Source organism: Oncorhynchus tshawytscha, linkage group LG19 (assembly GCF_018296145.1).
Source record: "Oncorhynchus tshawytscha isolate Ot180627B linkage group LG19, Otsh_v2.0, whole genome shotgun sequence".
Lineage (NCBI taxonomy): Eukaryota > Metazoa > Chordata > Actinopteri > Salmoniformes > Salmonidae > Oncorhynchus > Oncorhynchus tshawytscha.
In genome coordinates, this window is record NC_056447.1 from 20,827,438 (window position 1) to 20,848,590 (window position 21,153).

At 42.3% G+C, this 21,153-nt stretch overlaps 1 protein-coding gene across 4 annotated transcripts in view; it reads right to left on the reverse strand.

Moving 5' to 3' along the window:
* Positions 1-2,388: 2,388 nt before the first annotated feature.
* ntrk3a (neurotrophic tyrosine kinase, receptor, type 3a) overlaps positions 2,389-21,153 on the reverse strand; it is a 265,004-nt gene continuing 246,239 nt past the window's right edge. Inside the window, exons 14-18 of one of the 4 annotated variants that reach the window (XM_042301456.1) lie at positions 19,350-19,522; positions 17,691-17,934; positions 12,483-12,488; positions 12,022-12,180; positions 2,389-4,697 (exon numbers count right to left, since the gene is read on the reverse strand). In XM_042301456.1, the coding sequence (XP_042157390.1) occupies positions 4,512-4,697; positions 12,022-12,180; positions 12,483-12,488; positions 17,691-17,934; positions 19,350-19,522 (768 nt within the window). In that variant the 3' untranslated portion in view covers positions 2,389-4,511. Of the gene's footprint in view, positions 4,698-12,021; positions 12,181-12,482; positions 12,489-17,690; positions 17,935-19,349; positions 19,556-21,153 lie in introns of all 4 variants that reach the window. The other 3 variants (XM_042301454.1, XM_042301457.1, XM_042301455.1) reach the window with 3 other exon arrangements.

Below are 21,153 nucleotides of genomic sequence, written 5' to 3' on the forward strand. Positions count from 1 at the left end.
ACTGCAATGTTCCGCTTTCCTGCCTCCCTCCTCACTCCTCCCCATCATGATTAAGGTCTTAAACCCCTCATCAATCGTCGGCCTCTTCACTGCAGCAGCCATAACACGACACCGGCAGCCAGCTCTGTTCTCCTCTCTGGCCAATAGACAGCGCTATATTACTGGGCTGAAACATGCTAAGCATACGACCTTCACTGCATTATCCCAGCTCTGCTCTGCCTCCTCACCTGACCTCAAGCGATTACCCCCAGCCAGGCCATCATATTTAAAGGATATCTAAAAGCTGGAGCAAAAACCTAATTTCATTGGTCATTTTCCCCCATTTCTGCAAGGTCAACTCATTAGAGTTGCAACCTTAGGCGTCTGTCCACTATCACCTCCTACCGGTCACAGTTACTTTACTTACGGTTATTAAGGCCATCTCCGGTAAGTGGAGGCCATCTCCAGTAAGTGGAGGCCATCTCCGGTAAGTGGAGGCATTCTCCGGTATGTGGAGGCATTCTCCGGTAAGTGGAGGCATTCTCCGGTAAGTGGAGGCATTCTCCGGTAAGTGGAGGCATTCTCCGGTAAGTGGAGGCCATCTCCGGTAAGTGGAGGCCATCTCCGGTAAGTGGAGGCCATCTCCGGTGAGTGAGGCATTCTCCGGTATGTGGAGGCATTCTCCGTTAAGTGGAGGCATTCTCCGGTAAGTGGAGGCATTCTCCGGTAAGTGGAGGCATTCTCCGGTAAGTGGAGGCCATCTCCGGTAAGTGGAGGCCATCTCCGGTAAGTGGAGGCCATCTCCGGTAAGTGGAGGCCATCTCCGGTGAGTGAGGCATTCTCCGGTAAGTGGAGGCCATCTCCGGTAAGTGGAGGACATCTCCGGTGAGTGGAGGCCATCTCCGGTAAGTGGAGGCATTCTCCGGTAAGTGGAGGCCATCTCCGGTAAGTGGAGGCCATCTCCGGTAAGTGGAGACCATCTCCGGTATTCTTAGAAACAACTAATTCATCTCTTTTCTCTCTGATGGATAAATAAGACAGACTTCACATAAAGACGTGTCGCCCTCCACTTCTCTCTCCCCTCAAATCGTCCACCCAAAGTCTCCCGCCCCGCCCCGTCCACAGTCTATCCACCTCCCGCTGCTACCATCAGCACTAAAGCGTACTCTGTCCATGGGTCATTGAGCATTGATCAGCTTCAAGGTAAATGGAGTGTAAAATGCTTGGCTCTGGCCTTTCAGTCAAGTCACACACCTAATGATGAGAATCATCCTGAGGATACAGTGACAAGAGCCGTGATGTCTTGACACCTTCTGAAAACACAACGTCCCCCTACACTGGGATTTATACAGCACATTCCAAGGGGGCTATAAGGGAGGGTAATGTGAACATATTTTATTTCGGTAACTGTTATCAAACTATGGTATATCTGATTTTAATATGATAGTATAGACTATCAATGTGCACTGTTCTTTACATTGTGGTTGCCTATAAGTTCCTTCCCTCAAGGTTACCTTGGAACATTTACATTTTAGTCATTAGCAGACACGCTTATCCAGAACCACTGCATACATTTTCATACTGGTCCCCTGTAGGAGTCAAACCCACAACCCTAGCATTGCAAGAGCCATGCTCAACAACTGAGCTACATTCTCAATCCAGTGTGGAAATTGTTAATAAATGAGGCTCTGAGTCTGTTGTTTCCTATAGGAGCTTAGCTTGGGAAACAACCTCAGAAGTGACATGTCTGTTTCCTTCCAATTAGGACCTAATCTGGCACTAATAGTCTCTGTGCACTGCATATGATGTGTAAAATCTCCTAAGTCGCCCTAATGGCTTTTTTCTCTCTTCAATTATAACCAGTCTGTAATTTGTGCACTCATCCATGGAGGAGGTGTTAGGAGAGGAAGAGGGCAGAATTGTTTACCAGTGGAGCCACAATCACAGGCTGGAGGAGAGGAGTGTACTGTGGTGCTCTACCAGGGGAAATCTCCATGACTTTGTGTGGGAGCTGAGGACTCATACAGCCGGGTGAATTGTAAAGTCATTGAATGCAGACAGCAGGAAGCAGCAGGCCTCAAACACGACAGGAATATTAAAGGAAGAGGAATCTTATCATACATAACTACAGTATGTCAGAGTCACACACCGGTCTTTGAAAGCTTCTGCAATCCTCCCCATCCCTGCTCGTTCATACAGAGAGAATGACTGGATCTCTCAAGGAATAAAATAGAAAACCAGATCAACAAATGTTCCTGTCACTTTCCCTTCCAAGCCAGATGCACCTAGGAAACTTTGTAGATGTGAATTCAGAGATTAAGGTGAAGAGTATTTTTTTATGTTGTGATTAGGTAGAAGATGGGAAAACTACTTTTCAACTTCTTGCTAAAAAAGATGAGAAAACTTTGAGTATCTCGCCATTCTAACGTGAAGGAACTTTTAATTTGAAAGAAAAGTACAGTATTTGTAAGTTTGACCAGATAATTCATATTGAAGCTTTTAAAATACATTTTTGTTGAAGTAGGCAAATGATTCTGTACATAAACGTTAATATGAAATTGATCACATAATAATATATCACCTTGTTAAAAAATATGCAGATAGGCAAAACATGGTGCCAGTTTGGCTCAGCATTGAATAATTATGGATTTATCATTGGGGTGTTATTGAGACTAAACACAACCTTGAATGATTACATTACTCAGCGTAAGCAAGAGGAGAGAGAGCGAAGGAGAGCGAGAGAAGGAGAGAGCGAAGGAGAGCGAGAGAGAGTGATAGAGAGGGAGGTAGAGAGAGTGAGCGTGAGAGAGGAGCACTTTCTCCCAAAGCCCCAGTGTTTGTCATCACAGCGTAATGTTCCAAACAGCCCCCATAGCTACAGAGTGCTCCATCACTAATACGTAATGAATAATTCACGTCACTGTGGTCTGCCATGTTTGCTATTGTTTAACATTGGGAGAGCTGAGAAAGATAAAGGATCGTTTGCAGAAATCTTGCGCACATTGAGAGAAGAAAACATTCTCAAGCCTGCATTACAATAATGCTTTAACTTGAATGTACGTGTACAGAGAATGGAAAATGAGAGGCAGTTACTACTATTATATGAATGTATAGTGTCTAGTAGCACATTTCCTGTATAAACTGCAGAAATTGAAACATCAGAGTCATGACTATCTGAAGGCAGTAGAATAACATTATCCACAACCTGGAAAACAAGATGAAGTATAATACAATGCCATATAAATGTCACTTTCCGAACACAGCCAGTGACAGCTTATAATGCTATATCATAGCTATAGCTCTTTGCTCTGGCTAGATGTACATGAGATACATGGTGATACAGAATGTGGGGCTGAGAGCAAATCTAAGACTAGATTACACTGAAAGAACAACAGTGAGCTGGAATGAGGGGAAGTGGGGGCGCTATGTAAGATCATCATAAATTCATACTGTAACTGTATGCATCCTGCTCAGTCTGTCTAAGCTCACATCATGATTACGCTACTGACAGTCTACTTCCTGTTCATGTCTCAACCTAACATCCTGACTCGTAAGGTCACATTGTAATCAAATATCCAAATCAAATGATAAGACAATTAAATTCATTAAAAGCAACAGAAACAACACTGACCAGGTGAAGAAAATAGTAACACAAATGAAAGATTATCAAAATATCTATAGGATTCACTCACCGTTACAACACACCAAGAAACTAAAATAATCTAAATAGGAAATGAAATAAGTTAACATATTTTTGTGACATAGAAATTTACAGTATATACATTCAATTTTAAATTAAGATGACTGTGTTGATTGTTGGCTCTGTCTTCCCTATGAGTTCCACATCTCAATGAAAAGCTGTTTCCTCTCAGTAGCCAATCGCCTTGTCGGATCCAGAGTCAGAGAATAGATCCAGCCAATCGGAGTGCAGTAAGGCTTTCTTCAAAAAGTCCCTGCCAATTGTCTGACTTGCCAATAACAAGAGGTCATCTCCAACAGGTGACATACAGTACCCTTAGCAAGAAACATGGCAGATATCCACACTTTGAAAATAAAAATAAATAAAAAATATATATAATATATATTTATAAAATGAAAAAGAAAATCACCTGGGAGTTTGATCTTCTGTCAAGCTGTCAGGATACCAAAAGCAAACCATTTTTCCAGGGTTTTCAGCTTTTTTTTTTCTGTGTACTTTTTGTAATTGAGTCATTTTCTAGCATTTTTTTTGTTTTTTTTGTGATACTTTAAGTAGGCTGTTTTTACCAAAAAAAGAAATAATGTCCTCTTCATACAGTATTCAGTAACTGTACAATTTTAAATGCAGGTAAACAAAATGTAAAAGTGCTTTTTTAAATACTGTTATCCAGTGTATCGAAAGGAGTAGCAGGCACTTAAGTCCATCCCCATTTTGTAGGTGTTTGACAGTGGAGCAATAAGGTGCTCGTTGTTTGGGTTATTCCTGGGGTTTTGTTCATCTGTTGGGTAGAGACAGACAGAAAAACAGACAGATAGACAAACCCCAACGTACACTAGCCCAGGATGTCCAGGTAGACAGGCGTGGCTTTGCCCAAGGCATAGAGGATTTTCTGGATATCCTTGATGTTCAGCCTCTGCTGGGGCTCCCTCTGCCAGCAACCCAACATGATGTCATACACTTCCTTGGGACAAACTCGTGGCCTCTCCAAAACCCGTCCTTGCGTAATACACTCGATGACCTGGGGGCGAGAGAGCGAATGAGGTCACAACCCAATTTAGAGTATTATACTGTTTACCAAGAGCACCACGAGACATTTACAGGCAGAATGATGTTTTGGTTAATCACCTTTACTACCATCCCACAGGCTATAGCACCACAATGTGTGTACTGTTACATGGACACAATGTCCAGGTCATAAGGAATATTTAGAAGTGAAAGGTTATGCAGTGCGCATAAACAAACACACAGATGCAGTGTTGTCAGACTTGCCTGTTGATGTAAATGGGGACATGTATCATTTTACATGTGATCCCTCTGGGGTATTGTGGGAATTAGGAGTGTATGAGCTGTATAGGTTGTTATCTATACATGTCACAATAAGGTTGCAGGACATTCGATTGGGCACCTGGGGGGCAGGTGAAGCCTAAAGCTGCACTGTTAGCCGAATTTGAAATAGAATTACAATGGAGCAGGCTGGAAACACAATTGAAATGTATTTACAGGAGGGCTGTGGTCAGCATTTAAGCAATGCATTAAGTATATATACCACATCGTGGGTCCATTATTTTCCAATTTCCATCGTATAGCAGCCTAGCACAAGAATGTACTGTGTAGTCAAACCTTCTAGAGTTGCTATTAGCGAGAGCCCTTGTGTGAAGGAGAACAATGGCAGAACAGACAGCCATTTTCCTCCTATTATTATTTTTATTTTTTGCAAGCTGGAATAAAAATATAAGAGGACCAGTGTTTCTATAGCACATCTGTGCTGTTTCTGTGTGATGTTGTTAGGCTACATCGTATCATTGTTTCCTCTTCAGAGTGCACTGTCGAATAAGTGATTATATCAAGTTCTTTGTGGATGGATTTAACTAGCTTGCTAGTAAGTACGCTACACATTAGGAGATTAGAAGACCATCAGTTGAATATGGACTGAAAGACAGACGAGGACCACTAATGCACCATTCATTACGTCTGAGGAGTCCGTTGCGTCGGCTGTCATTCATTTCAATGGGGAACATCCACGGTTGAAGGCTCTGTTGTGAAAAGTTACCAAACCACAGAACAAGATGAAAATGTGGTTTTCTGCGATGACTTTATGGGATTGCTAGCAATTTGTAAACAATTACCTATTCCTATAAGTGATGTTTTATTATCACTTGAAACAAAATGTTTCTCCTGTCTTGAATGAAAATATCATTTTTATTTTTAATATGACCTCTGATGAGACTAGTCGCTCCTTCATCTTGTCTTGTATTGTGGTGAAACTCTATGCTCTTCGTTCAGTAGCGGAACGAAATTGCATGAAGATGACGTACGGCTTAATAAAGAGGACCTCTAACCAAGGTGAAAGGAGTGAAACGGGGCGGGATCATCGACTTCACAAATCGGGTGCTGTAGGTGTCCTGGAGGGGAGGTAGTTTGCGTTGGGCAGACAGCACCACCATATGGAGAGCAGTTGCGGGCGGTGCAGTTGCCGTACCAGGCGGTGACACAGCCCAACAGGAAAATCTTAAATGTGCATCTGTAAAAGTTTGTGAGGGTTTTAGGGGCCAAGCCAAATGTATTTTTCTGAAGTCTACGATCAGCTCTTTTGTTTTTGTTGAAGATGAATGAGAGGTTATTTTCCTGCCACCACTCTCCCAGGGCCCTCACCTCCTCCCTATAGACTGTCTTGTCATTGTTGGTAATCAGGCCTACTTTTACTTACTTAATTCTTATGGTTGTTCATCGTATTCGATGATGACTTCCACTGAGTTAACGGTGAATTCTTTGGTGACTGTCCAATCCGAGATCCACAAACTTTATTGGATGTGGGGCAGTGTTGGCAGATATGCAGTCTGTGTTGGCAGGGGCAGGCATGGTTGTATGTCTCCTGAGCTGTTTTTGATGTCTCTTTGTGCTCCTCTCCTCCTCCCACCTCTGTACACTGCTGGTGGAATGGTTGCCAGCAGCATCCTCTGGGGCCCCTGTGTTGAGGATCAGCGAAGTGGAGTTATTGTTTCCTACCTTCACCACTTGGGGGCGGCCCGTCGGTCCCGAGCTTAATGATGAGCTTGGAGGGCACTATGGTGTTGAAGGCTGAGCTATAGTCAATAAAGAGCATTCTTACATAGGTATTCCTCTTGATAGGGCAGTGTGCAGTGCAATGGCGATTGCATCGTCTGTGGATCTATTGGGGCGGTAAGCAATTTGAAGTGGGTCTAGGGTGTCAGGTAAGGTAGAGGGGATATGATCCTTAACTAGCCTCTCAAAGCACTTCATGATTACAGAATTGATTGCTACGGGGATAGTCATTTAGTTCAGTTACCTTTGCTTTCTTGGGTACAGGAACAATGGTGGACATCATGAAGCATGTGGGGACAGCAGACTGGGATAGGGAGAGATTGAACATGTCCGTAATACTCCAGCCAGCTGGTCTGCGCATGTTCTGAGGACGCGGCTAGGGATGCCGTCTGGGCCGGCAGCCTTGCCAGGGTTAACACGCTTAAATGTGTTACTCACGTCAGCCACGGAGAAGGACAGCCCATAGTCCTTGGTAACGGGCTGCATCGGTGGCACTGTGCTATCCTCAAAGCGGGTGAAGGTGTTTAGCTTGTCGGGAAGCAAGCCGTTGGTGTCCACAACATGGCTGATTTTCCCATTGTAGTCCATGATTGTCTGTGGACCCTGCCACATACGTCTCGTGTCTGAGCCATTGAATTGCGACTCCACTGTCTCTGTACTGAGTTTTTGCCTGTTTGATTGCCTTACTGATGGAATAACTACACTGTTTGTATTCGGCCATATTCCCAGTCACCTTGACATAGTTAAATGCGGTGGTTCTCACTTTCAGTGTTGCACAAATGCTGCCATCTATCCACATCTCCTATACACTTCCTGATGAACTCAGTCAACATATCCGTGTATTCGTCAATGTTATTCTAAGAGGCTTCCCGGAACATATCCCAGTCCCCATGATCATAACAATCTCGTAGCATGGATTCCTATTTGTCATACCAGTGTTGAATAGACCTTAGCACGGGTACTTCCTGTTTGAGTTTCTGCCTCTAGGAAGGGAGGAGCAAAATGGAGTCGTTATCAGATATGTCGAAGGGAGGGCGGAGGAGCGCCCTGTAGGCATTTAGAAAAGTTGAGTAGCAGTGGTCCAATGTTTTTCTAGAGCGAGTACTGCAGTCAATGTGTTGGTAGAACTTCGGTAGCGTTTTCCTCAAATTTGCTTTGTTAAAATCCCCGGCTACAATAAATACGGCCTCAAGATTTGTGGTTTCCAGTTTGCATAAAGGGCCATCGTGGTATCGGCTTGAAGGCGAATATACACAGCTGTGACTATAACCGCAGAGCATTCTCTTATTATGTAATACCGTCAGAATTTGATTGTGAGGTGTTCTAAGTCGGGTGAACAAAAGGACTTGAGTTAATCACACCATGAGTATTTAGTCATGAAACATACAGCCCAGCCTTTCTTCTTCCCGGAGAGTTCTTTATTCCTGTCTGCACGATGTACTGAGAACCCAGCTGGCTGTATGGACGGGGACAGTATATCCCAAGAGGCATATTTCCATGAAACAGAGTATGTTACAATCCCTGATGTCTCTCTAGAAGGAGATCCTCACCCTGAGCTCATCTACTTTATTATCCAGACACTGAACATTAGCGAAGAATATACTCGGAAGCGGTGTATGGTGTGCACGCCAGCTTTATCACAGCTTTAATAAAGAGAGCGGTGGGGTGGCTGGTATATCTGTTACATCTGCTATCCAACACAACAGATTACCCATCATGTTGAAGCTAAAACATTGCATATTAATTATACTACAATGTCATAGCCTAAACAAAAAACTCTGACAATACTTGTATTCCCCTTTTGACCCACATTTTAATCGCATAGACAATAGACAATCAGGGGAAATCCAGAATATCAAAAGTGTTGCACAAGCATGAAGATGGCATGCTCTCGAGGGGGGGGGGTGGGGGTCGTTCCTTGCAGCTGTGCCCACACGCAGGAAACCAATGGGTTAGTCGAGGGTGGGCACAATCAAAATGGATGGAAAATGACCTAAACCACACATACCGTACTTGTCAGGTATAGTACGATTTTATTTTACATCAATGAAATATCCAATTAATGGTGGTCAATATTGAGAGAGAGGCATAGTTTTTGCGCACTAATGCACTGAAGTGGACTGCTCCTGCCCCCCAGCTGAGAATGGAATGGTCAAAATGAAACAAAAACCTGACATTATTGATAACCTATTGATCTGGTGTTTTCTGTTGAATGGGTATGAGAATAGCTTCAGGATCACATCCACAGTCAAAGACAAAATAACCTGTCATGAGCAATAATTACCAATGAATCCACTCTGTACTGTGTCAAACAGGTCAGGGATGATAACGGGATTACAATGCTAGTTAGGCACACTTGAGTTTTATGTTATGTTGTTTATGCTGTCATGTTATTTTGCTCTGCTGCTCATTGTGATTAGATAGCAGGTGTGTTTATTGCTACATATTATACAGAAACCTGTTTAGCAAAAAATAAGACTACTTAAATCTAGGGTTAAACAATTACAATTGAGTTGGATAGCTTTGTTGTGCAGTCGGTGTCTATTTTAGGAACAGTGAGAGGCTGTGTTGTCATCAGCGTGATATGCTGTCTGCACAACTGTAGCCCGAAGGCGAAGAGCTCTTTCCACAGGCGTTCAGTCAGTGAGTCACCTCAGCCCCCCAGACTGCAGCCCAGCCTTGTTACATTTACATTCACAGCACCTCCACATAATTCATATTTATAAAAGACTTCTGGCGTGGGAGACCTTGTTGTTTCTCTACCTATGGCTGGCCTCAGCATTGATTTATAATGCTGCTTTTCAGCTCTCAATGTAATAAGACAAGTTAGAAAAGCTGAAAGCTGCCGTAAATATATTAATTTGATAAACAATGTCCCTGTCAAACTGTACATGCTGATGTTTGGCTAGAACCCCAAGCAGTGTTGTTCTGACATTTTAATTATCATGCATTTTTAGGTTTGGTGGTCTGCACTGTGTATTATTGCAACCCACTATTTCACCAAAGTCGCTGCAGAACAGTAAATTAGTATAGTGCTTCTGTCAATGTCTACAGTGTGATGTCTTTCTGCTTGAGAGGAAGATCAGTGGCACATGACTACACATTATCATTACTGTCATGTACTGTATATAGAGGACCTGCAACAAAATGGCTGCTCACCTCTTATTACCCTTTATCTTTTTAGTGTGATTTATGGTGTCTGAAAGGCATGTGTGTGTTTGTGTGTAAGTGGGAGTTGAGACTGGGAATGATTTGATTTCAACACGCTCAGCTCACACTAGTATAATGTAGGTGCTGCTCTCTTGTCATCTTTGCTTAAGTCAGGGATAGGCAACTTTAATCTGAACTCATCACGAGGGGCCGCAGTTGCTTGCGGGTCTGCGTACCCACCCACATCCATAAACACATTTTAAAGGCCTCACTCTTGACAGTAGACAGACATCCAGTTAATTTCGCCATGGGGCGTAGAGAAAACGTTGCAGTTTTAAAGCAAGATTGCAGCAATACTACATATGTTGCCATGGGGCGGAGAGAAGATTTTGCAATTTTGTAACTCATTTCATGCAATTCTACTCATTTTGCCATGGAGTGGAAAAAAATGTCTGCAGTTTTTAATATGATATCTGAGTGAGACTGACTAACAAAATCAATGGCGACCACGATTACTAAATTCAGATAGCTGGCCACTAGACTAATTTACTAGACTAATTTACTAATCTAAAAATGTTTTGCTGACATGGGCTAATGGAGTGACTATCAGTAATTATGTTTCCATTAACTTGTCCAGTGTTTTTTTGTCGACATGTAGAAAGTTTGCATAGAAAATAGATGTGTCAATTGCCTGCAAGGGTGTTTCCATTTAACCATCTTGTGTCGATAAAAACCTGCTGGATATAATGACATCACATCTAAAAATAAAAATGTTTTGTAAAAACCTAGTTGCAAATAAAAAAATCTTGGTTGACGTGTTTCCATTAACCATTTAGGCAAAATGCGCATTTGAATAAATTGTTGACAGCCTGTATCCCTCCCACCTATCTATTTTATGTTTCAGATGCCCCACGAAAGCCAGCGTGAATAAAATGCAATAATTGACTAATATTTTCTGTATTCTCATAATTCTCATGTGCCGATCAACGTATCGCCACGGTCTACGGTCGCCATGGTGAAATTTACACTCCTGTAGATCTGAAATAATTGGAAGGGCGAATCTTGTCAGCCAACCAGGAAAAAAAAGTGACGCAATTCAGGCATTCTTGAAAGTCAGCACAATCGTTGTTCTGCAAAGAAACGTTATTAAAAAAAAATTACAATTTTTTTTTGCAAGCAGTAGGCATTTAGAATGAAATGTGGAGTAGATCTTATATGATATGATAACATCACGTGTCCCGTGTATGTTCAAAAGTATTCGGCAATCAGCATTTATTTGAAAAACAGTTTCCATCATCATTTGTCGCAATAAAGAAAGTTAAAAATAAAAATCCACCCATGACGAACAGATAAAAATGTTGTCCATCTTGGCACAATGCCTCCTATTGCTGCCGTTTCCATTTCACATGTCGCAATTATTATTATTTATTTTTATCACATTGCTTTTGTCGAATAAACTTGGGTCAATGGAATCCTGCCTAGTGACTGGCATAACAAGAGAAAAACTGCTGATGCACAACCAAATTTCAAAATTGCACCATGTGTATTCTACTATTCTAACTCGCAACAGTAAGTTGAGGTGGGGATTGATCCGAGGGCCTTCAAAAGGGGAGCTGTGGGATGCCAGTTACCCATCCCTGATTTACGTCTTAATTGATTTCTCTTCTGGTCCAATATTGAGCCCAAAGGCCACTCTAAGAATAGGCCAATTAACCTATCTCACACTGCACCATTCTAGGGATTAGTAAGACTGTACTGGATGGTAGTCTTGGCCAAGGCAACAACTGTTGAATGCAGGTTACTGCATTGTGTGGTTATGTTGCTTATTATCATCACTGTATTGCAGAAAAAATGGCAGTATACGAAGATGGGTGTGCTTGGCCAACGGAACAGGAAATATCTCTACATTTGGCCCATGAGGTCTGTCAACAGCCTTCATATTGGATTTACATTCCTAAACCCAAAATACAGGCATACTGCATACCGGTACCCCCTGTATATAGCCTCGTTATTGTTATTTGATTGTGTTACTTTTCATTATTTTTTACTTTAGTTTAATTGGTAAATATTTTCTTAACTCTTTCTTGAACTGCACTGTTGGTTAAGAGCTTGAAAGTAAGCTACAGTACCTCATTGTTGGCCAGTTGAAACCATGGCTGCTTCCCGTAGGTGAAGATCTCCCAGAGGATCACACCAAAGCTCCACACGTCGCTCTCTGTAGTGAACTTCCTGTACATGATGCTCTCAGGGGGCATCCAACGGATGGGCAGCATGGTGTGGCCCCCCACCTGGAAGCGAGAGAGAGAGCGAGAGAGAGAGAGAGAACAACAGATGTCAGCACACAGCGTTATAGACCTGGACTAACGGCTCAAAGGGATTTGAAGGTTAAATCACAACTGAAAAAGAAAAAAAAGAAAACTACTGTACATGTGAAAGAAACTGTAAAGAATACTTTTTTTAATGACATATTCACCGAAAGGCATGCAGCAGACACACTTCGATTACTTCTAGATGGTCTTTTCTAGTTTTTTAAAAGTTTTTTTAAACGTGTATTTTTCTTATAAAATATTTGAGAAGAAGGGAAACCTACACAGCCCTGTAAACACAGAAGATGAAGAAGAGTCAATGAGGCTCAGCTGGGAGGAGGAAGAGAAGATGGAGCCAAGAGAGGGAAGGAAAAAGGATCCATTAAAGAAGTTTGACAGCTTCAAGCCATGCAGCAACATAAATGAAGTCTTCCCCTCAGCATTCCCTTCCCACTGTCTGTCTGACTGCCAGATATTATAAGAGTAAAACAATGAGGTACTAATCAACTGCGCCCTCCTCTTTAACTCAACAGGATCGTTTCAAAATCGGTTTCCTATTCATGTAAATTGCACTGTGTTAATCATATCTGTGGAAGAGTTGAACAAGAGTGACGTTTCAATGGTGGATGTCTGATTATTGTTACTTTCAACTCTTAAGTGGTAGCTGCATATTAATTACAGAGCTCATTAGCACTTAGCTCACTATGGGTCAAGGTATTGACGGAGCATGTGAATACAAAAGAAGTTAACATTACATTACATTCCCACATGAATTATACTGTAGCTACAAAGGATCGGTCTACTATGTTCTCCATCTATAATAACAGTGTATTATAGCATCCGTTCCTGTTCTGGTGATTATGTATTGTTGGTTTTCTTTGTTCAATTTGGCCCGCTGAACATTATAATAAGTTGTTCCGTTTTACAACATCTTCAACATACTCACCCGTTCCTTCTCCCCCTCCTCCTCCTCCTCCTCCTCCTCGTCCGCCTGCTCTCCTTTTTAAAGATTTATGACGGTTTATTAATGAGATCATGGTAAAATGTCTGCCGGACCAGGTCCCATAAAGCCTGTGTGAATATGTAACCCTAACGACTACCACACTCTAGTGATCTTCTTCCAAAGCTGAAAAGAGAAAAAAAGGGCAGGATGTTTCAAAAATAAAATGTTTTCATGTGTTCAATCATATAAATAACCCATATAGCTTATTGTAAATAAGGCAGATGCAGATTTCAAATGTGTGTGTACTGTGCAGAGAAGGGTATAACAGTTTTAATGCATTTTTGGCACATTAGGGAAAGGGCTATTTGTCTATCATGCAATCCACACTACAACCCTAATATCCACTGTAAAATCAACTTAAATGTTCTTACCTCGAATCCTCACCTTTGTCATAGCTCTACCCTACTATACCATCTCCTGATTCAATCCCAGCCCTACCTCATTATCAATACTTGACAGGGAACAGGGCAGAATGTCATGGGAAGTCCCTATGACTTCTCCTAGTACAGTACCATTTGCAAGGGACTCAGAAGTGAATTGGTATCCCTGCTGCAATGACCTGACACTCTTTCCATTCTGCTGAACCCCTGACTATTGACTTCATGTGAACAGATTGTTCTTCACTAGACCAATGTTGTTGGCACTACATGGTACACCACACCCTAGAATGCAGGCTGGTGTCCAAAACAGTAGAACAGGAAGATGATACAAATTCACATATACCGTTTTGAAGACTTACCACAGTTCTATGATATTTGCAAGATTCAAAGGTTGTACAGGTGACTGCCAAAATAATGGAAACACCTGAGTAAATGAGGGATACAAAGTATATTGAAAGCAGGTGCTTCTACACAGGTGTGCTTCCTGAGTTAATTAGGCAATTAACATCCCATCATTGTTAGGGTCAGGCATAAAATGCTGGGCAGGCCATTATTTGGCTACAGTGGCTATGCCCCCATAGGATGCCAACGCCCCCGTCCGAGTGGTCACTGAATGGTTTGATGAGCATGAAAAGAAAAACAATGTAAACCATATGCCATGACCGTCTCAGTCACAAGATCTCAACTAAATTGAACACTTATGGGAGATTCTGGGGCAGCGCATGAGACAGCGTTTTCCACCACCATTAACAAACCCACCAAATTATGGAATTTCTCGTAGAAGAATGATGTTGCATCCCTCCAATAGAGTTCCAGACACTTGTAGGTTCTATGGCAAGGTGCATTGAATCTGTTCTGACCTGTGGGGGCCTAACACCCTATTAAGACACTTTATGTAGGTGTTTCCTTTATTTTGGCAGTTACCTGTATCTGCAAGACAGATTTGTGTTTGTTATGGTAGCTCTGTCTGTCTTGGAAGACTAGATCTGGTTTTCGGAGTCATGTATTTGTTAACTTGTTTATGTGTTTGTGTGTCTGTGTGTTGGGAGATTACATTAATTGATTGAATTTCAATCAATCTTAATGGCTTCTCCCTGGCAAGCACCACCCTGAATTCAGTCTGGGGTTGAACGGCGGACCGTGGAAGCATATCAATCAGAGTGTGGCCTTCCCTTGTAGCGGAATTAAAACTGTCAGGGTGATGACAAAAACACCAACACAATTTAAAAGCATAGCACAATTAGCATATAGAGAGAAATTAAAGTATAGGTAATTTGTGTACTCAGACTGACGATAACATATACATTGATTGAAGCAACCGTCATATACATTTTCAATACTGTCCCTCCATGTACAGTCTGGTCCATAATTATTGGCACCACTGATAACGATGAGCAAAAAAATACTCTAATTATACACATATTGCATGCAAAACAAAAAGACAATTGTATTATTATATACTAATAAATTTGCTCAGAGAATGAGATCTTGTTTAACAGCTAATAATAAAATTATCAGATAGGGGTAAAAAAAAAATATTGGCACCCCTGTTTTCAGAACTCCAACACCCTACCCGTGCGAGGATAATGACACTGAGCCTATATCTAAAATGTTTTATGAGTTGGAGAACACGTTGGGAGGGATCATAGACCATTCATCCATACAGAATCTTTCCAGATCCTTGATATCCTTCGTCTGCGCTTATAGTTCGGAGACTGAGATGGCCATTGCAAAATGTTTATTTTGTGGTCAATTAAGCATTTCTTCGTGGATTTTGATGTGTGTTTGGGGTCTTGCTGGAATATCCACTTGCCGCCAAGTGTCATCCTCCCGGTATAGGCAAACAGGTTTTGGCTAAAACGTCCTGGAACTTGGTGAAGTTCATGATAGCGTTGACCTTTAACTAGGACCACAGAGCCAGTGGAAGCAAAATAGTCCCATAACATCAATGATCCACCACCATATTTTACTGTAAGTTTGAGGTACTTTTCTGCATACGCTTCTGTTTTTCGACGCCAAACCCACCACTGGTGTGTGTGGCCAAAGAGCTCTATTTTCATGTCGCCCGACCATAGCACCGGTTCCAATCCAAGTGCCAATACCGTTTATCAAATTCCAGGCGGCGTTATAGGGGATGACATGAAAATAGAGCTCTTTGGCCAGACACACCAGTGGTGGGTTTGGCGTCGAAAAACAGAAGCGTATGCAGAAAAGTACCTCAAACCTACAGTCAAATATGGTGGTGGATCTTTAATGCTATTTTGTACGGTATTTTTTGCTCATCTTTATCAAGGGTGACAATAATTATGGACCTGACTGTATGTCATTACGTTCTAAAGAGCAGATGAATCATAATAATGAAGCTTTCCTCATTTGGGACAATGGCATTGGACTGTTGGATTAACATTGCAGTTTACCAACAGTGGCTGTTGAGGAAGTGTAAAGGAATTATACACCCAGCATAGTTAGTTAAACAGTGATCTGAATGAAAATGCATTTCTCTATGACGTGATGTCATGCTAACATTGTCCGCTGCCTCTCAAACTGCTGCATGACACATGCTCAATGCACATTCATGTGCATGTCAAGGTTGCCTGCCTTCGCGTTGCCTTTCAGATTCACATAGCCTTGCTATTTGTTGTATCATTTCCAACAGGGTCTATGAAGCCATGTCATACTTCTCAGCTCACAAACACAGTGCCATGTCAGATCTGTGTGCCTGCCTGCAGACTGAGAACCAACAGCTAATTTGGTTTGGGGGAGCCCGGGCATCATTTTCATTATACAGATGGGGCTGTCTGATATGCTGCCTGTGAAAAACCCAGCTCAGACTGTGCTCTTGCTTACTGTGTCATATCCCTTGAGGGCAGTTTTCTTGGTTTTCCTGAAGGAGAGGAGCGGACGTCAATATGTCAGCAGTGTCAGGGAGATATGTTCTTGGCAGCTGCCCCAATTTATAATCACTCAACAACAGGGAATGTGTCCAATGCAGTTACGACCTCCTAATCTCTCTGCTCTGTCAGTGGACCATACAGCAGGCCTGGTCTGGCAGAGATGCCCAGGTCCAAAATGGCAAAGTCCCAAAGACGCTGCCAGACCAACAGGGGGCAGGCAGTCCAGCAGTCCTGGTAGTAGTCTGGTGGTGATTCCGTCTCTCACTGGCTTTTCTTTCTATACCTTACCTTAGTATCTAAAAGGAGAAAAGCCACATGACCCCACTCTCTGAGGGTGTCTCAGGGGGAGGTGGGACGTGCAAAAAACAGAATTTCTGTGTGAAATATAAATGTGTTTTTTTGTATGTCCCAACTTCCCCTGATACACCCTCTGAGAGTGGGGTCACGGCCAGCAATTAGAGTTAAGTGCCTTGCTCAAGGGCACATCCACAGATTTTTCACCCTGTCGGCTCGGGGATTCCAACTAGCGACATTTCAGTTACTGGCCCAACGCTCTAACCAGTAGGCTACCTGCCACCCATTTTACTGAGCTGCTTATTGCGAAGGTACCATTAAGGAACAGTAGCCTGCAGAACACATTAAGTAGGATGAGACTCAATGGACTATTTGACATTTACTGCAAATGTAACTTCTTTTTCACAATGGCAATTACAGTCTGTATCTAGTGAAAATCCCCTGTGCCACAGTAATAATCCCTTTGTAATGCCAGGACAGCTTCAGCAACTCCATTCTCATCTCGGCTAAGAGCTCTATATTCTGGTCATCGGGAAGAAGTCAAAGAAATACTATTTTGCTACAAACAAAATAGAGCAAGAGTGGCTCTGCCCTAGACGTGGCACATCTTCACAAACGGACATATTGAGCATGCATCACTTCTCCTTGTACATTTGTGCATTAGTAAAGGTAAAGAGTTCAGGGCAGGGCAGGTATCAGTAAAGGTCAACAAACACATCATCATGAGGCAGGTGAATGCAGGGTCACCGTCCACAGCCACTGTGTCAAAACACCACCTGTTCTCTAAAAACACTGGACGGTGACCAAAAATACATGATTGAGTTGATTATGAATGTACAGTATAGCTTGATTTAACAAACATGCAAATACATTTACTACATGGAATCATTTGTTATCTATAAAACATAAGAAGGTGCTTACCCTGTAGTAGTCTGTGCTGTAGATGTCCCTGGACATTCCAAAGTCACCAATCTTCACCAGCAGGCCGTTGCCCACCAGGCAGTTCCGAGTGGCTAAATCACGGTGCACAAAGTGCTGGGAGGCCAGGTACATCATCCCCGCGGCGATCTGAGTGGCAATGTGCAGCATCTGAGACAGGCCCAGCTCCCCATTGGTCTGCAGCGGCTGTCCGTCAACCAGGATCATGGCGTCGGGCCCATGGGCTCTGTGGATTGAAACGGGAGGGAGGGAGGGAGGGAGGCAGGCAGGCAGGAAGTCATCAAACCAAAAAGGACTTGAGCTCAGACTTAGTGAACTTGTCTCAAGACAGAATCACCATAACTAACTTCATATTGCATTTTGAAATGGATTATTATTATAGCTGTGAATAGTATGCGACAGTAGTATGTTATTCAGTTGTAATGGATTGGACATTAGATGCATTTTACAGTCAACCTTTAATTGAGACAGGAACATTGACAATGTCATTAATGTACAGGGCCACTGGGTGCAAAACCAACAGGAGCTTCTGAATTAATTCAGAGAAACATTAACGGAAATGCTATTAGTCATGACATTTGCATGTGTAAAGCCACCAGCAAGCCGAAGTCTGCCTGATCTGTCTCTGCTATTGAGCACCAATGTTCCCTGCCACTGCAGAGGATCCAATAGAGGATCCAGAGGTTTAACAATATCCAACCATAAAGGGAGATCAGCCATCTCATTTGCAATCTGAGTCACAGTTTCCCCAGTCTGTGGAGGCTCAGTCAGCAGTCTGCCGTTACACAGTGTTTTGTGGTTTTACACTTAACAGGTCATCGCTACTTAATGTACAGTGTGGCGAATAGGAAGTCGCTGCTGCTGGCACTGGGTGACAGGTCTAGTGGAAAACATAAACATTGTATTTTCCCTCCTGTTTCTTGTACGCTACAACATTTCTCTGAGGGGAAGCAATCTATGAATTACAGCCTGATGCTTGCGGTAAGACCTCAGGGTTGTTTACTTGAATGTAGAAATTAGGAAATGGACAATAACTTATTTTATCTCTGGAAATGATCACATCTATTACATTTCTGGCCAAAGGGTTTATTGTATGACCACCTCTAATACTGCTGATCATTATGTGTACAGTGGATCAGTACATCACTACTGGGGTGCAGTCAACCTGCCATTCATTGTTTAGTCTATAGACATCCTGATATTGGTAAACAGTGGGAGATGTTGTGTTACAATCCCAAAAACATGGGTCTAGGTTGTGTTACACCAAAAGACAAATGTTTTAAAGTTAGAGTTTAGCACATCTTGCTTATCTCACACATTTCTCTGCTTTATTCAGCTGAGTAAACTTAGCAAATCCAACTACACACATGATAAAAAATGATGTTTCTCCATTGACAGCTTGTAATCCTTGGCTACAGCACCCAAAGACAGAATTTATTAAGAGTTGAGCACATCTTGCTTATCCCACACATCTCTACTGTATTCAGCTGAGTAAACTTTCCAAATTCCCCCAACACACATTAGAAAAGTATTCCTCAGTTTTCAGCTTGTAATACTCATGGGCTACATCACCCAAAGACTCATTTACAGAACTTAGTTGAGAGCTGAGCACGTCTTGTGCATTCAGTTGACACAGTTTACCTGAGAAACTTGTTGAGGTCCCCGTGCTTCATGTACTCAAAGACCATGATGAGGGGGTCTCCATCAACACACACGCCGTAGAACTTGACAATGTGCTCGTGCTGCAGGTTGGTCAATAGTTCCGCTTCCCTCTGGAAATCTTTTCTCGCTGCAAGGGTGGGGTCCTTCAGCGTCTGAGAAAATACAAGGGTGGGGTCCTTCAGCGTCTGAGAAAATACAAGGGTGGGGTCCTTCAGGGTCTGAGAAAATACAAGGGTAGGGTCCTTCAGGGTCTTAGGAATACAAGGGTGTGTAACTGCTTAGCAAAGTATGATACTGTTGGACATAGGTTTTTCTCAAAGAAACAGAGCATTAAAGTTTTTTGGCTTCCTTACAATGAACCCTGGATAAACACTGACACCCACACACAAAATAACCTCTGGCTGGTGCAAACACAACAGAGACAGGGAAATAAATGGAGCAGGGAGCGGTAAAGCACTTTAATCTTTCCATTTGAGGAGCAGAACATGAACGAAACATTTCTTGACATGTTGTCACAATGACCCGGCAAACTGTACAGCTTTACAGAAGCAGATCATTTTGTAATTGACTTCATTAGGCGTCCCATACACAATCTGACATTTCATTATATAGCCGTGATAAGAGGCTCCGTGCCTCACCAGATGTAGACGCTGTTGTTGTCTACCGTATTGGCTAAGAGTTATGGTATCATTATTGACGAGCTTATCGGCTGGAAATAAACCTCCCTAAATTCCCACCTATGAAATAGCTTGGCCTTTACGCTCAATCTCTTGTCTCTCTCTGATCCTCCAAATGTAAAAGGTAGGATTTACTCCTTACTGAGTCTGGGATGACTGCCAAGCCGTCATTGCTGGTTGCTTCTCCATTAAAAAATGCAACATTTTGCAGCTGTACTGTAAACTAAAGTTTGGAAACAAAATGCATGTTTTCCAGGAAATGGTCATGATACAATCCTCTACTTTTGTAAACCAAAATGATCATTTATAGAATTCATAACACTATCTAACAGATATTTGATATTCAACCATGATAATCACAAGGTTTTTCTAATGCTGTATTCATTTTAATTCTCTTGGATGACTTTATATGACGATGCAAAGGGGAATTTGAATGTATGGCAGTGCCCATGGCTCGTGCCCTATTCTCCCGGATGCTTTGTTACCCTATGCTGCTAGAGGAGTGGTGTGTTCCTAGTCCACCCGGATGTACAGGACAGACTAGAGAGACAGCCAGCTAAATAGCACAGACACACCGAGTAAACCGTTTTTACAAGGAGGCTCCCAGACTTGTTGACCTACACATATTACAAATATATCCTGACATTCCATTATAACCTATATCAAATATACAGTGCATTCGGAAAGTATTCTGACCCCTTGACTTTGTCCACATTTTGTTACATTACATCATTATTCTAAAATTGATTAAATAGTTTTTTCCCCCTCATCAATCTACACACAATACTCCATAATGACAAAGCAAAAACAGGTTTTTCTACATTTTTGCAAATGTATAAAAATGTCAAACTGAAATATCACATTTACGTAAGTATTCAGACCCTTTACTCAGTACTTTGTTGAAGCACCTTTGGCAGTGATTACAGCCTTGAGTCTTCATGGGTATGACACTACAAGCTTGGCACACCTGTATTTGTATTTTTCCAATTCTTCTCTGCAGATCCTCTCAAGCTCTGTCAGGTCGGATGGGGTACTTTGCTGCACAGTTATTTTCAGGTCTCTCCAGAGATGTTTGATCGGTTTCAAGTCCGGGCTCTGGCTGGGCC